This window comes from Centruroides sculpturatus, unplaced genomic scaffold, assembly GCF_000671375.1.
Source record: "Centruroides sculpturatus isolate CEXI.00-Female unplaced genomic scaffold, Cexi_2.0 scaffold700, whole genome shotgun sequence".
In the NCBI taxonomy this organism is placed as follows: Eukaryota; Metazoa; Arthropoda; class Arachnida; order Scorpiones; family Buthidae; genus Centruroides; species Centruroides sculpturatus.
The window spans coordinates 900-15,071 of NW_019385123.1; the positions used below are offsets into that span (position 1 = coordinate 900).

General features: G+C 33.6%; 1 protein-coding gene across 3 annotated transcripts in view; it reads left to right on the forward strand.

Moving 5' to 3' along the window:
- The first annotated feature begins 234 nt into the window (after nt 1-234).
- Nucleotides 235-14,172, forward strand: part of LOC111635082 (fat-like cadherin-related tumor suppressor homolog) — a 33,319-nt gene continuing 19,381 nt past the window's right edge. For all 3 annotated transcript variants that reach the window (XM_023379938.1, XM_023379939.1, XM_023379940.1), the window contains exons 1-2: nt 235-424; nt 7,148-7,305. In XM_023379938.1, coding sequence (XP_023235706.1) covers nt 307-424; nt 7,148-7,305 — 276 coding nt within the window. In that variant the 5' untranslated portion in view covers nt 235-306. The remainder of the gene's footprint in view (nt 425-7,147; nt 7,306-14,172) is intronic.

A 14,172-nucleotide genomic window follows, 5' to 3' on the forward strand; every position in this document is an offset into this window, starting at 1 on the left:
ACAAAAAATAAATAAGAAGACATTTTGTTATTTAGGCATATTGATTTAACTGGTTTAATTTTATATTTTCTATTTAATATCTGCTTAAAGCCTTGTAGTAATTAAGAATTCCAAAAACGATTACTCGTATAACTTAGCTGGAGAAAAAATTTACAATTTACTTTTTATACAATTAAAATTGTAATTATTGCATTGTACTAATTATTATTATGAAAACTAATTTATTAATGATATTCGAATTTTGCAGGTTTACAGTGTGATGTAGCTATTAATGAATGTGCTCGTAAACCGTGTCCAGTACATAGAATGTGTGTACCGGATTCTTCTCCTCTGGGTTACAGCTGTGATTGTCCTCCAGAAAAAAGTGGTCCTTTATGCGATTGGGAAAAAGAAATATTGTGTGAAGAATCAAGCTGCTATGAAGGTAACATTTAAATTTTAAAATATTATTCAATAGGAACTATACTTTCCAACAAGCAAATATGAGTAGAAAGAATAGCTATTAAAGATGCAACAGATATAATCATCTCGTTAATTGGTAAGTACTGGCACTTACCAGTAACACCGGTTACAATTTTCAAACATGCCATAGGAAGGTAGAAGTTAGAAGTGATTGCACTACTTGTCTGACATAAACTTCTTAATTTTCAATGTACCAATGTACTTGATTTTATAATTTGTAAAACTCAAATTTCATGAAATTGTGCAAGTTTGTTTTTGCATTATCATTCTTCAATATTTATTATTTTACTAGCTGCAAGGACCCGCTTCGCTGAGTTTTTACCCGCTAGGGTTACATTTGTATGTAATATAGTTTTTTTATATATATATATATAAAAGACTGTTTTTCTAAGTAATCTAGAATCTAGCTGCAAGGACCCGCTTCGCTGGGCAAAAAGTAACGATAGTGAAGATTAAGATAATTACATTATAGCTNATTACATTATAGCCAATCTTACCCATTTTCACAGAATGCAAGAATTAGGTCCCCTGTTTCCTGACTAATTAGAGAATTTTTACACGAGTCTAAAAATATGTTCGATTTCCCGCAAAAATGCAAAATCACAAATCTCCACCACAACGAACAAAGAGAAACATTCACCATACACAACTACCTGGGGACGACACACTCCCATAAGTTCAACACCAGGAACCAAAATGCCGAGTTTTTTCTTTCTTTATTTCTTTCTTATCTTATTAATATGTAGACTCTAGCTTGTTGGCTTTTTCTCCGAATCACTCTGCTTAGAAATTAGGCAAAGCAGTTGATGCGGTGAACAAAATGCTCCAAGATTTTGATATGTTGGCGAAGTGGAAGGTCAGTATGAGGCCAGTATATCGGAGTTAAGGTATGGACGATCGTGAGGTCCAAGGTTAAGAGACGACCTGGTTTCCAGTCCTGCACACCATATATCACCCTCACCACCGACACAGTGCTGCCATACAAAAAGACGCCCAAAACACAAAAAAAAAATATTTCTCCCTTTTTTCTTTTTTTTAAATTATAAATAAAACTGCACGTACAGTAATGGAGATGATTATTTACAATACTAACATTGACGGTAGACAATATTTTGCTTCTGTTTTATCTTTTAGTGTATATATATATACACTAAAAGATAAAACAGAAGCAAAAGAAAACAATTTTTTTTATAAGACGACAACAGAGACTGACAATATATACAAGGACGACACAGTATAAATAAAATCATTAAGGATGCCAGACAGATTTTTATAGATGATGTTTTTCTTATATTGTATTTGGCTTGTGAAATACAGATATTTCTATAGCATCAATAAGCACCGTGCACTGTAGCTATCTCCTTAAAACCAATAAAGAAATAGCCAATTGTGACGATGCTATTAAAATACATTCTCTAATTCACAACCAGTTGATAATGCCAGTTTTTTGTGACATGTTAAAATATGCATGGTTTGCATCTCAAATAATACATGAAAGAAATATTTTCAAAAACATTAATGAAGTTTGTTTTCCACCCTCTGTTATTAAAACAAAATGTAAAGATTGTGCGAATGAAGTAGCAATGATTATTTGTGCATGGTACACCGAGCCATTATGTTTTAATTGTTTTTATGATAAATACCATTCAAAATTTGTCATATTCTTGTGATACAGTAATTGTAAGTATTTATTGCATGTATATTTTAGACAAGACTATATCTTGTTTATAAAATCGTACTGCCTGATGTACTTATCAGTATAGAGGTATGAAGGAGTACATGTCGAGAGTTGATATTTGGCACAGAGTATTCGGTGCCCAAATCATGTGCGCATTAAAAAATCCAGACTCATAAGTAGTCAGGGGACCGAAAATTGAGTCAAAATAAAATACAAAATGGCGACCCTCTTTTACAAACAGGCAAAACAGCCACATCACCCCACCGAATTCAAGTAGGGGAGAGTACCACCCACAGTCATTCTAAGAAGTGAACTCTGACTTTAGGACTGAATACGTAGTTTTTTTTATGTTAAATAAAATTTGTAATCTAATTTTGTAAATTTGTGAGTGCTTCAAATATGACGTTAAAATGGTTTTATGTCATTACAAGTGGGGTTTTTTTAACATTATCTAGTATAGTAAAATCATAGGACCAATAAAAATTTGACGTTATATTAGGGTTGTCGTTACATTCAATGACATTATAATCGGGTTAAACTGTATATTGTTTGTGCAAAATAAAAAAATAATTTCGGATGATACAATAGCCACAATTATTTCTTTCAAAAACAGGAAATTTTCGTTACACATCAACAAAAATTCAACCTGGGTCAACACGCAACGGAGAGAAGTTTTGAAATTAAATAGGTTAATTTCATCGAAGATGCATCGTGAATGATCTTGTGGTTGTGGCTGGCGAACTTTGAATGATCGTGCCCAAAAGCAGCAATATCAAAGAAGATAGGAGAATGAGAACGAGATCTTCCTTGAGCATCAAAGTGATTTTGTCTCCAAGACATAGTCTTGTCCCAAATATGGTTTTGCCATTTTACTTGTTTATGTTGAAAACTTTTTGAAAAATAATTTTTGAATTCCCTGATATTCTGTAAAGAATAATAAATTTAAAATTCAATAATTTAAAATAAAAATAAACCTTTAAATATCCAGCAATAAAAATGTTTAATAAAAACGTTTTCAACTGTTTTAAACGGCCATCTTCAGTTGAAAAAGAACACTAAAAAGAACGCATGAAATACGAATTAAATAGAAACCAAAGTGCGCATGCACAACTTAATGGACTTGCGTCGTCTGAAAGTCTATAAATAACTTGCAAGTAACATAAAAATAATAAAGCCGCCTTTCAGACGACGCAAGTCCGATAAGTTGCGCATGCGCACTTCGGTTTCTATTTAATTCGTATTTCATGCGTTCTTTTTAGTGTTCTTTTTCAAGATGGCCATTTAAAACGGTTGAAAACGTTTTTATTAAACATTTTTATTGCTGGATATTTAACGGTTTATTTTTATTTTAAATTATTCATTCCAGTATAAGTTCTTGTTAAATTCAATAATTAAAATTAGTATAAAAATTGTAGATAACAAATCTAATAACAATAAGATTAAATTATAAATGTAAAATAAACAAACCTGCATATTAACACTTTTCAAGCAATTCCTTAATTAACTAATCACACCACACCATGAAGATGTAAATGGTACTTCTGCATAGGTATTAATAGTTCTAGAAAAAATTTAATTGTAACTTTCTTGATTTTGCCTGACTAATGGATTCTGCGGCATTGGTAGAGTTTAAATACAGTAAGACCCTGCTTAATGCTGATTCAATATAATGCGGTCTGCTCATTATGCCAATTTAAATTGTCACAGCATTTCATTGATTCGTATATAATACGATTATTTGTGAACACAAACCAATCAGCAAAAGGTGCAAAAAGGTGTACTTTTTTTAAATCTATGTTTATTTGGTGCAATTTTGGAAAAAATATAACATCATGGATGCCATAGGAAATATTGACTTTGCTTGGCAAGAATTAACTGATAAATGCACGAACAAAGTGTGGAAGAGAAGTTATCGCTGAAGGTATCCAAGAATTCTCAATGAGAAGAGCCTATTGCTGTATTGTTAGGTTGAGCAAACTCAACCTAATTGATACAGCAGGACTAGGAGACATAGACAAACAGGATATTCAGGAGTTACAGCAGGTTTCTGATGAGAGCCTTACCAACGACAACCTTCGAGAACTGGCAGAACATGGAATTTGTGTGGAACTGGAAAATAGAAATTCTGAAAACGAAGAACCCAAAAATTTCTCTACAGATTTCCTTAGTGCAAATTTTAGTAACGATAACCGATATCTTCGATCAAATTGTAGTGAATGATCCAGATTTTGAAAGGAGTTCAAAAACAAAATGAGGTATTTTGGATGCAATCTTCCGCTACTGACATTTGCTTAAGGAAAGAAAAAAGCAACAAATGAAACTTTACAACTATTGCAAAAGAACAAGAATTTCAGAAAAGTCAGGACCTTCATCACAAAAAATGAACTTTACATTTCTGTGTGCATATGTTTGTGTGTTATTTACTATATATTATTATACAAATTAATATAAAAATAACTTAAAGTAAAATCTGTTTATTTTTGGTCACGTGTTTCCCTATTCCTATTTACTCTATGTTAAAATGAGATCGTTTAATGCTGTTTTGCTTAGCGCTTTGTTGTCTAGGAATGCACCCCCGTGTTATGTAGGGTCTTACTGTACTATTAAATACTACACATGCACAAAATTTTGTCAAAATTGGTGATTAGAACCTTCTGGGTACCCCTTGTTTAAGAAGGCTTTTTTAGAAAGCCCATTATGGGTTGAACCAAGCCCACAATGGGGCGGTGATGGCTGGAGCTTGGCATATCCAGAACGGATTGGCTGTGGAAAATATCTGGAGTTTTTAGATTTGTCCATTGCTATTTCAAGTTGTTCAGAGCAATAGGTTGCCACCTTAGCCTCTCTGTTCTCCCAATGGTATCAAAAAGTCAAACTAAATTTGCTTAATTTAAGTTCAAGCAGTCCATAATATTTTACAAGTACGAGAGGTATAGGGTAAATGAGGGTTAGATGGTGAAAAAATTCTGGAAGCTATGATTGTGAAAATAAATTTTATTTTAAAAATTGACTAAAATGTTGTTTTCTTATCATACCAAACAACACAATAATGAGCAAAATAATAGTGTATTACGAAAAACAGATTTGAAAAAATAAAATATGATTTTCTGCTAAATCACCATCTCACCCTTAGAGCTGCAGATTGGTTGGTAAACAGTATATTGATGATCTCTCTACCACAGTCTACTCTGGTGTTTTCCATCAATTATAGGTTAGACTCATTATTGAAGCTTCTAAAGTATTATGTACAAGAAACAAAAGTTGTCTGCTAATCTTTACTGAAGATATTGGAGGCTATTTAAACATATGTAAAACATTCTGCAAGTCAGAAGCAAAAACATTCAGTTTTTCCACTTATTCTTACAGTAATTGTACGTAAACAGTACATATAGCAAGCATGGCTTTCAACTAACACAATATAGTAATATGTTGTGCTACATTTTTAGTTTATTCAGTAATTACATGTGTTTACCATCCCACTTTCATTAACCCTGTAATTAGTGGTCCTGCACGTAATACTGTATTACATGACCTAGTTGATCCAGTAAGACATAGGGAAAAAGCATGCCAGATTGCTGGAAAATGGAAATCAAAACATGTAGATGCATTTTCAATTTAATAATAATCACTTCATGCTGACTTTATTAATATCATAAATCACTTATGTGTTGTGATGTTACCACAGTGAATTGTTAAAATATCGAAATAGAAAACTGTTGTTTATTTAATAGTTTAAAACTCACTGTGTTTAGCGTTATTAATCTAAAACTGTTGTATTTATTTTCACCTGAAGATGGTAACTGTATGTTACCAAAAGTGCTTGTGAGCTTATTTATATTTTAACAATTCACTGTAGTAATGCCACAACATGTAAGCGAATTTTCAATTAGTCTGTTTCCACACTGTTGCTTCCCATTTGGATAAATGAGTTTTGTTTCTGTCGTTTGCATTATTTATCAGTGGCCTAGTTGATTACAGGTTCATGTCTGACCAATGGGCTGTCCATGTGGAATTTTCTGGGTTTACTTCACAGTTGTAACACCTAAATAGGGGCCAGTTTCCCTTAGAAAATTTTCCTGACAAGCAAACTCTTTCGGCAGATGGTTATGTTGCGTTGCCGTATACAAATAAACCAAACCAATCACATGAATGTGGGCTGTTTACCATTATGTTACTGTCTGCATACGTACAAATAAACCAGTCCTACAAAGTATTTTTGAATACTTTGGTTATCGATTATTAATATCTTATTAATATTGAAAGATGGTTTTGTAAGATTATTAGATTATAATAGTGTATGTATATGAAAATATGTATGTACTGTACATATTTTCATAATTTTAGTTTGTATTGTACTAGAGTTTGTTCAATACATCACACAACTTTTGGTAAATTACACTCCATTACATGATATGCTGAAAATTTTAGCCATTCACGGAGTCACCATTGGCAATACCAAGTACAATGGATGAGATTGATTGGCTTCAATTGTTGCACCCACATATCTTGTAGGGAAACGTTTGCTTTTTCCAAATGGCCATGTGCACAGAATTCACATATAAATTACTTTGAGGAGACTGACAATTATGCAGCCAGAATATCTGTTAGCTTTTCCTCTGTCGTATCTGTTGCACAACCAGTTCTTGGAACATCTGCTACACACCCCATCCCTTCATGATTCCTAGAGTCGTCGATACTTGATTCATGCAGATCTGTTGTTTTCCGAAAGTTCTGTGTAAATATTTCTAATGTATCCATAGAATGCACGTCTCTAATGTGAGGCTTGCCTTGTAAACACTAATCTCTCACCAGTAAGGAAAACAAAGACAAAGTCTGATACAGTTGTCTTTTCCCATCGGTTGTGTGACTTATTGTAGTGGTTAGCTGGTTTATGAAAAAACTTTATATTTGTACAATTAAAAAATGTAATTTTACAGTCAGTGCATAAAATTTCGTACAATTTTCTTGACGATATAATCTATAGATGTCAATTGAATATTTTTACAGAAAAGAAACCAATTTCATTTGGAGGCAAGAGTTACGCATGCTACATTTTGGCAGCATCGATCGATCGTCACCTTAGTGTAGTATTACGAATAAGAACCAAACAATCGACTGGAAATTTGATGTTTGCTGCAGGAGTACAAGATTATAGCATCTTAGAGGTATGAAATTTATTTGGTTAATAAAGAATGAAAAACTATTATAAAAATAGAGTACTGCAAATCCTCAAAATGAGAACTAGAATCCTTAATATGCAAATCCTCCTTAATAAGAACTAGAAGTGTTCTTATTAAGAACAGAATAACCACACTTTTGTAACTTTCAGTACACAATATTAATTTTATAATTACACAAAAAGTGCTCTTAACTAAATTTATGAAGTAAATCCATAAAATTTTGTATATAGGTGGTATTGTTCCAATTATAATGTAAAATAACTTGCATATATACTCTATGTCAGTTTAAATTATCTTCCTAAATTTCCCATTTAACGATTTTCAATGTAAATAAATAATCTAAATTTATTGTTATTTTTTAATATACAAAATTTTAAAAATGATAGAACTGAAATTTCACGTTTCATTGTGAACAGTGTCAACGTTAAATATAAAATAAACATACAATGTTTTACAATGCAAACATTTATTTATCGATTATGAAACTTTTAAAGTCTATATAAGTAAACTGCATTGTAACATGTTTTGTTACAAAAGTTATGTTTGAAGTTTAGATTTTGGAAAATGATGATTTGAATATTCCATTTTGATGATATGAAACCATGCTTTACAATTTGTTTATTCTTCTAACACAATAAAATGCTATAAATTAGACACTTGGTGGGTTTTCTCATCTTTATTTAGTTGATCCTTTTTATATGCGCTGTTCTGGTGTAGTTCTACCTTCATCTTCTTTAAATTTGATGATGTCCGCCGTTTCAATATTCTAAATTCTTATTTTGATGATATGAAACCGTGCTTTACAATTTGTTTAAACAGCGCATATAAAAAGGATCAACTAAATAAAGATGAGAAAACCCGCCAAGTGTCTTAATTTATAGCACTTTATTGTGTTAGAAGAATAAACAAATTGTAAAGCACGGTTTCATATCATCAAAATAAGAATTTAGAATATTGAAACGGCGGACATCATCAAATTTAAAGAAGATGAAGGTAGAACTACACCAGAACAGCGCATATAAAAAGGATCAACTAAATAAAGATGAGAAAACCCGCCAAGTGTCTTAATTTATAGCACTTTATTGTGTTAGAAGAATAAATAAATTGAATATTCCAATTAGTTTTCACAAAAAAATATATATTGTACACACAACTTATAAACCAAAATAATACAAAGAGTACACCAGTGTATAACTTCATTTTGTAATTTATTTAAACAGTTTTGAAGCTCTCTGATTGAGCTTATAATAATTATGTTTAAGAGTACATTTTTTAAGAACTGCCATAGCTTGCCTATATTGTTTTAGATAATCTAATTCTAATACATAATATAAACCAATAAACAATGAACGCATATGATAATTTAAAATTAATTTGTTTTAGTAAAATATCTGTAGAATTGCAACAGATAACTTTATCTTGAATGAGTGTAGTTAGTTAAAATCAATGCATATGGAGCCTCTCCAACACTATTCTGTATTTCTGTGTTAAAATCTTCTTTGTTTAAAAAAAAATGTAAATTTTGAGTTTATATATGATTTTAAGGAAAATTATGACATTTCACCATTAATTGTTGTTGCTAAGTTATACAATAATGGAAACAAAAATACCCAAACAAGTCTAAGAATATATTTGGACTTCACTTCTTTAGTCTGGAACACAAATTTTTTGAAAAGTTGAAATAATTCATGCTCTTCCTACAAAACAAAATTATAATTCAAAACGAAACAAAACAAAATGAACATTTCACTAAATTTCCATTAAAAATGAATGTCGTAGTCATCCTTTTCTTGTTGGAAAGGATGACTACTTTGAGGGGATTGACAATTATGCAGCCAGAATATCTGTTAGCTTTTTTTTGTAGTCATCCTTTTCTTGTTGGAAAGGATGACTATGACGTTTTTAATTAATGTTTTTTTAGTATCATGATCTCTTTTTTTTTAGAATTATCTTCAGCTCATGAAGAATCTTTTCAATAAAATATTTCTTGAAAAATAAAAGGAAGATCTATTTAAGATTTCTCTTTATAAAATACTAGCAGACCCCGCCATGCCTTGTTGTGGCTCAAAATGTATCTATTATAAATGTATAACACTTCCCTTGTGGGGGGAGTTTTTCGAAAAATTTCTTTTTAGTGTACATTCTGTTGACGTACCCTATTAAAACGCAATCAAAAACGCAAAAACCCGCATCTAAAATAGTATAATAGAAGCCAAGTTCTTCACAGTAAGCCTTAATCCTGTCCCTCTCTCCTGCAGGGGGAATATCGAAAAATCTCTTCTTAGTGTACATTCTGTTGACATACCCTATTAAAACGCAATCAAAAACGCAAAAAACTGCATCTAAAATAGTATAAATAGAAGCAGAGTTCTTTATGGTAAGCCTTTCCCGTAAGGCTTACCGTAAAGAACTGTCCATCTCCCATGTTTAACAGAATAATATACAGCCTATGTCTACTCTGACGTTCCTATTGGTGAAAAAATTTTTGAAATCGGATGAGTAGTTTCGGAGATTACCTGCTGCATATAAACTTACATACATACTTACAAACATTACCTCTTTATAATATTAATATAGATTTGCCACTACATATGAAAGATTGGAAAAATGTTAATTTATGTTGTAAATGAATAATTATTTAAAAAGATTCTTGTATTCTTGTGGTAAGATTGACTGTCTTGTCTTGATAGTCAGGTTCAATGACTGGAATGTCTATCTAGCTCAGGACCCTGGCTATTGCATCAAGGCTGGTATTATCATCAGGAACAAAAACATTACCTCCTGCCTTGTCTCCCAACACCTCACAGAATACATTACCACTGTCTGTGTTACAGACAATAACAATCACCTTTACATATGTTCCGTCCACATTCCAGACTCCACTAACATTGAGACAGCCATATCATGTAGAAGTCATTCATTACTTTCTGAACTCATACAAAGATAAACCTTTCCTAATAGGAGGTGACTTCAATGCCAAGTCTGTGACCGGCGTAGTCCAAAAGATGACTCTAGTGGTAATGTAGTTATTGAAACCATGGCCTAACACAACCTTACTCACTTGAACACCAGCACCCTTCCAACCTACTCCTGTACCATGGGGGAAAGTTGGATTGACCTAGCATTAGGAAACAGTCACATCATCCCTAAGGTCAGCTATTGTTACACTACCAACATAGATTCTGCCAGTGACCATAGGTATATCTTCACTCAACTGAACACCACTAGTAATACTAATAATCATAGTTTTTATTATACTCGCACTAACTGGCAATTATTCCACGACACCTTCAATAACATTTGGGCTGCTACCCCTCGCCACAATCACTATACTCGGGACACCTTAGACTATCTTGTCACCAGGCTTACAAGTACAATCACTAACTCTTACATTATTGCCTCAGAGCTCAAACATTGTAAACACCAAAAGGTTTCTTAGTGGACCACTGAGCTAGAAAACAAGAAAAAAGTTGTTAGAAGATTAAGGAGGCAATTTAGGAATGAACAGGACCCAGAAATTAAAGTCACACTTAGAGACTAGTACAGGAACGAACACAATGCTTACAAAACTCTTATAAATAAAACAAGGACTAATACTTGGAAGGACTTCTGTACCAACACTTGCGGTCACAACCCCTGGTCTGAACCTGATCTGGTACTACTTAGCTTGTAAGGAAACATGTCAGTTCTTAACCCTCTCCACTAGCCTGCTCCCTGATGGTCACTATACCAACAACACATAAGAAACTCTCATGCACATCCTCACCAGCCTTTACTCTTCGGATGACCCACAGCAGGATGACAATACACAAGCGGTCATCTGGACAATACACTCACTCCACCTAATACAGACAATGACCACAACTTCACTTACATCGAGGTTTCGAATGCCATCTATTTGCTCACTGATAACAAAGCCACAAGTCTTGATGGCATAACCACTAGGATGATAAAACACACATTTGAGGCCAATCCTACAGCATTTGTAATTCTTTTCAATATCTGCTTGAACATTGGCCTTTTTCCTACTTAGTGGAAAAAGGCTAGTGTCAAATTGATTCCCAAACCCACCAGCACTAACACTTACAAAAAAATACAGGCCGATCTGACTTCTCCTAACTCTGGGAAAGTGTTAGACAGTCTAATAATTAATAGGATCACATGGCATCTACGCAAACATACAGCCCTGCATCAGAATCAGTTTTGCTTCTCTAAAAACAAAGGTACAGTAGATGCCATCTGCCATCCATCAGGTCGTTAACTACATCCACCAGGATAAACAAAACAACCAACATACTGCAATTATCACTATTGACTTTAGAGGCGCCTTTGATTACACCTGGTGCCTTTTATCCTGCACACATTACATGCTCATCACTGCCCTAAAAATATTTACAAACTTCTTCAGTCTTATCTTTGCGACAGGAGTGCAGGTGTTTATACAACACAAAATAACATAGTCATACCTATGATAGGTATGACTATGTTATTTTGTTCCAGAGACCAGATACGTATGCTATGTTTTAGAGACCAGGTCTGGTCTTGGTCTCTGGAACATAGCCTATTACTCTATTCTGCACTGAAACGACACCCTGCCTCCTGAGTGCCGCATACAGGGCAATGCGGACGACACAATTATCCTAGCTTCACACAGGAACAGTGAACGCTTACAAGACGTATGCAACGACATTCTCAATAACATTCACAGTATTAAGCATAGGCAACCCATTGACACAGACAAATGCAAAAGCATGATTGTTGATAGGAACGCGCCACTCATCAGGAAGCTTTCTCTTTGAATAGGTGCTCACAGAATAAAGCAAACAACGGAAATTAAATATTTAAGTGTTATTCTTGATGAGAGACTTCACACCCCGTATCAAATACATCACGGACAAAGAGAAAAAGATGGACAATGCCCTTAGTATTGCTAGGAGCACACGGGACCTTGGCCCTAACGCTACTAAGCTTATTTACAGAGGAGCAATTCAGCCAGCACTCCTCTATACCATACAGGTCTGTAGCCACGTGGCCGCCAAAGTCCATAACCGTAAAAAACTGTTCTGTTTAAAGGACTGCAGATCTTCGCATTTGTAAGGCTTATAGGACCGCACCCACTAGTGCCCTTTCGGTAATGTCAGGATTGACCCCTATCGACTTAGAAATGAAACGCATTATTTGGCAGGAAAATCTCATCACCTTACCCTGGCGAGATTATAGCGACTCGGACGGATGTCGACAAAATGATTACAGTAGGTAAGATTCCCCCCCAGTTTGACCTTGATTGATGATATGAAAAAATTCAGCATCGACAAAAATACCTTCCCAATTTATGATTACCATCCCTACCATCAGCTTGCCCCTGACGTTTACTTCGAAGATCCAGATGATCATCCCATGTTTTGGATTTACACTAAACGTTTCAAGATGGGTGACAACGTGGGTGCCGCTTTTGTAGTTTACTCCGACTTCGGCCGCGAGCTTCACAATGCTTGCTTCTGTCTAGGTACGCACTGCTCAATAGCACAGGAAGAAACTTTAGTTATCTATATGAGTTTAAGTCACATTAGACTTAGGAAGGACAAAAGGCACTACTTACACTATCGCATTTATTCTGACAATAGGGTAGCTTTACGCAGGATTGCAAAGTTTGATAGCCGCTTAAAACTCGTCAATCTCATACATTCTCAGACACTTAGGGTGCGTTTACTTTTGAGCTAATTTTACTATCAGCACGCTCAGCCTGTATACTTTCGTCCGAGTGCCACGCTCATTGGCGTTTACTTTAGAGCTATGTGACGTCGTGTTTAGCGAAATTGGTAAGCTCAGCTAGCTAGTTCGTTGTCGAGCTTTGGGCTAATTCATTATGGCTGCTCTCGTGAAAAAATTACTTTCCGTACAAAGTACTAAAAATGGAATTAGTTTTCGAAAAATAAACGGCAGAAAGTATTTTTATTGGTAAATTTCAATTATTTGTTGTGTAAAATGTTTACAATGATCTTTTTTTCATTGTAAGGTTCAATAGCTTCAGATGACTTTTTTCATAAACAGAGTTAATTAATGTGAAAAAAATTAAGTTCGATTCAATGTTTATGATTAAAAGTGAGGTTTACCTAATACGCATTTGGAATCTTCAGAAATGTTATGTTCGGAGCATTAAATAAATCGTAAAGAAATGAACAGCATTAATAATAATCCAAAATTACATAAGTTTGTATACTCGAATGAATTTTCACTTACATATGGGAAATGACTTCTCGAGAAATTGTATCATTTGAATACCGTTTTTTTCATTACAAACTAAACTTATATGATGACAGAGTAATACTTATTTCTATTGAAATAGGCTACCGCTTCTTCAGTTGATGTCTTTATAGCCATACGCTTGTCATCAATAGAGCCTCTAATTCCAGGAAAACCAGATTGGGTATAAAAAATTCCATTATTCTTACATCATCCTGCTGTGTGATGGCCGAGAGATCATTTTTCATTTAACACTAACTTGTAAGAAAGAATTAACAACTTTATTTAGAATGTTCCACGCAGTCCGTCTAAACATATTAAAACGATCGCCAATACCCTTAGAGGAAAGAAAGAAAGAAAAAGTGTTTTGTATTTAATATCAATTATTTGTTAATTTTGAACTCAGTTTAGTTACACCACAACAAAACAACGTCACATCTATTCACTGGGTAAAACAATTGCTTTAAATATGTGTTATACGTATGTATAATCTACTATTCTCTTATAAACTGCATCTAATTTCATATATTACTTCGTATAAACAAACCCGAATGATTCTTGATTTGCCAATGTCCATAGACAGCATAAAAGCTGCTTTTGAGGAGACAC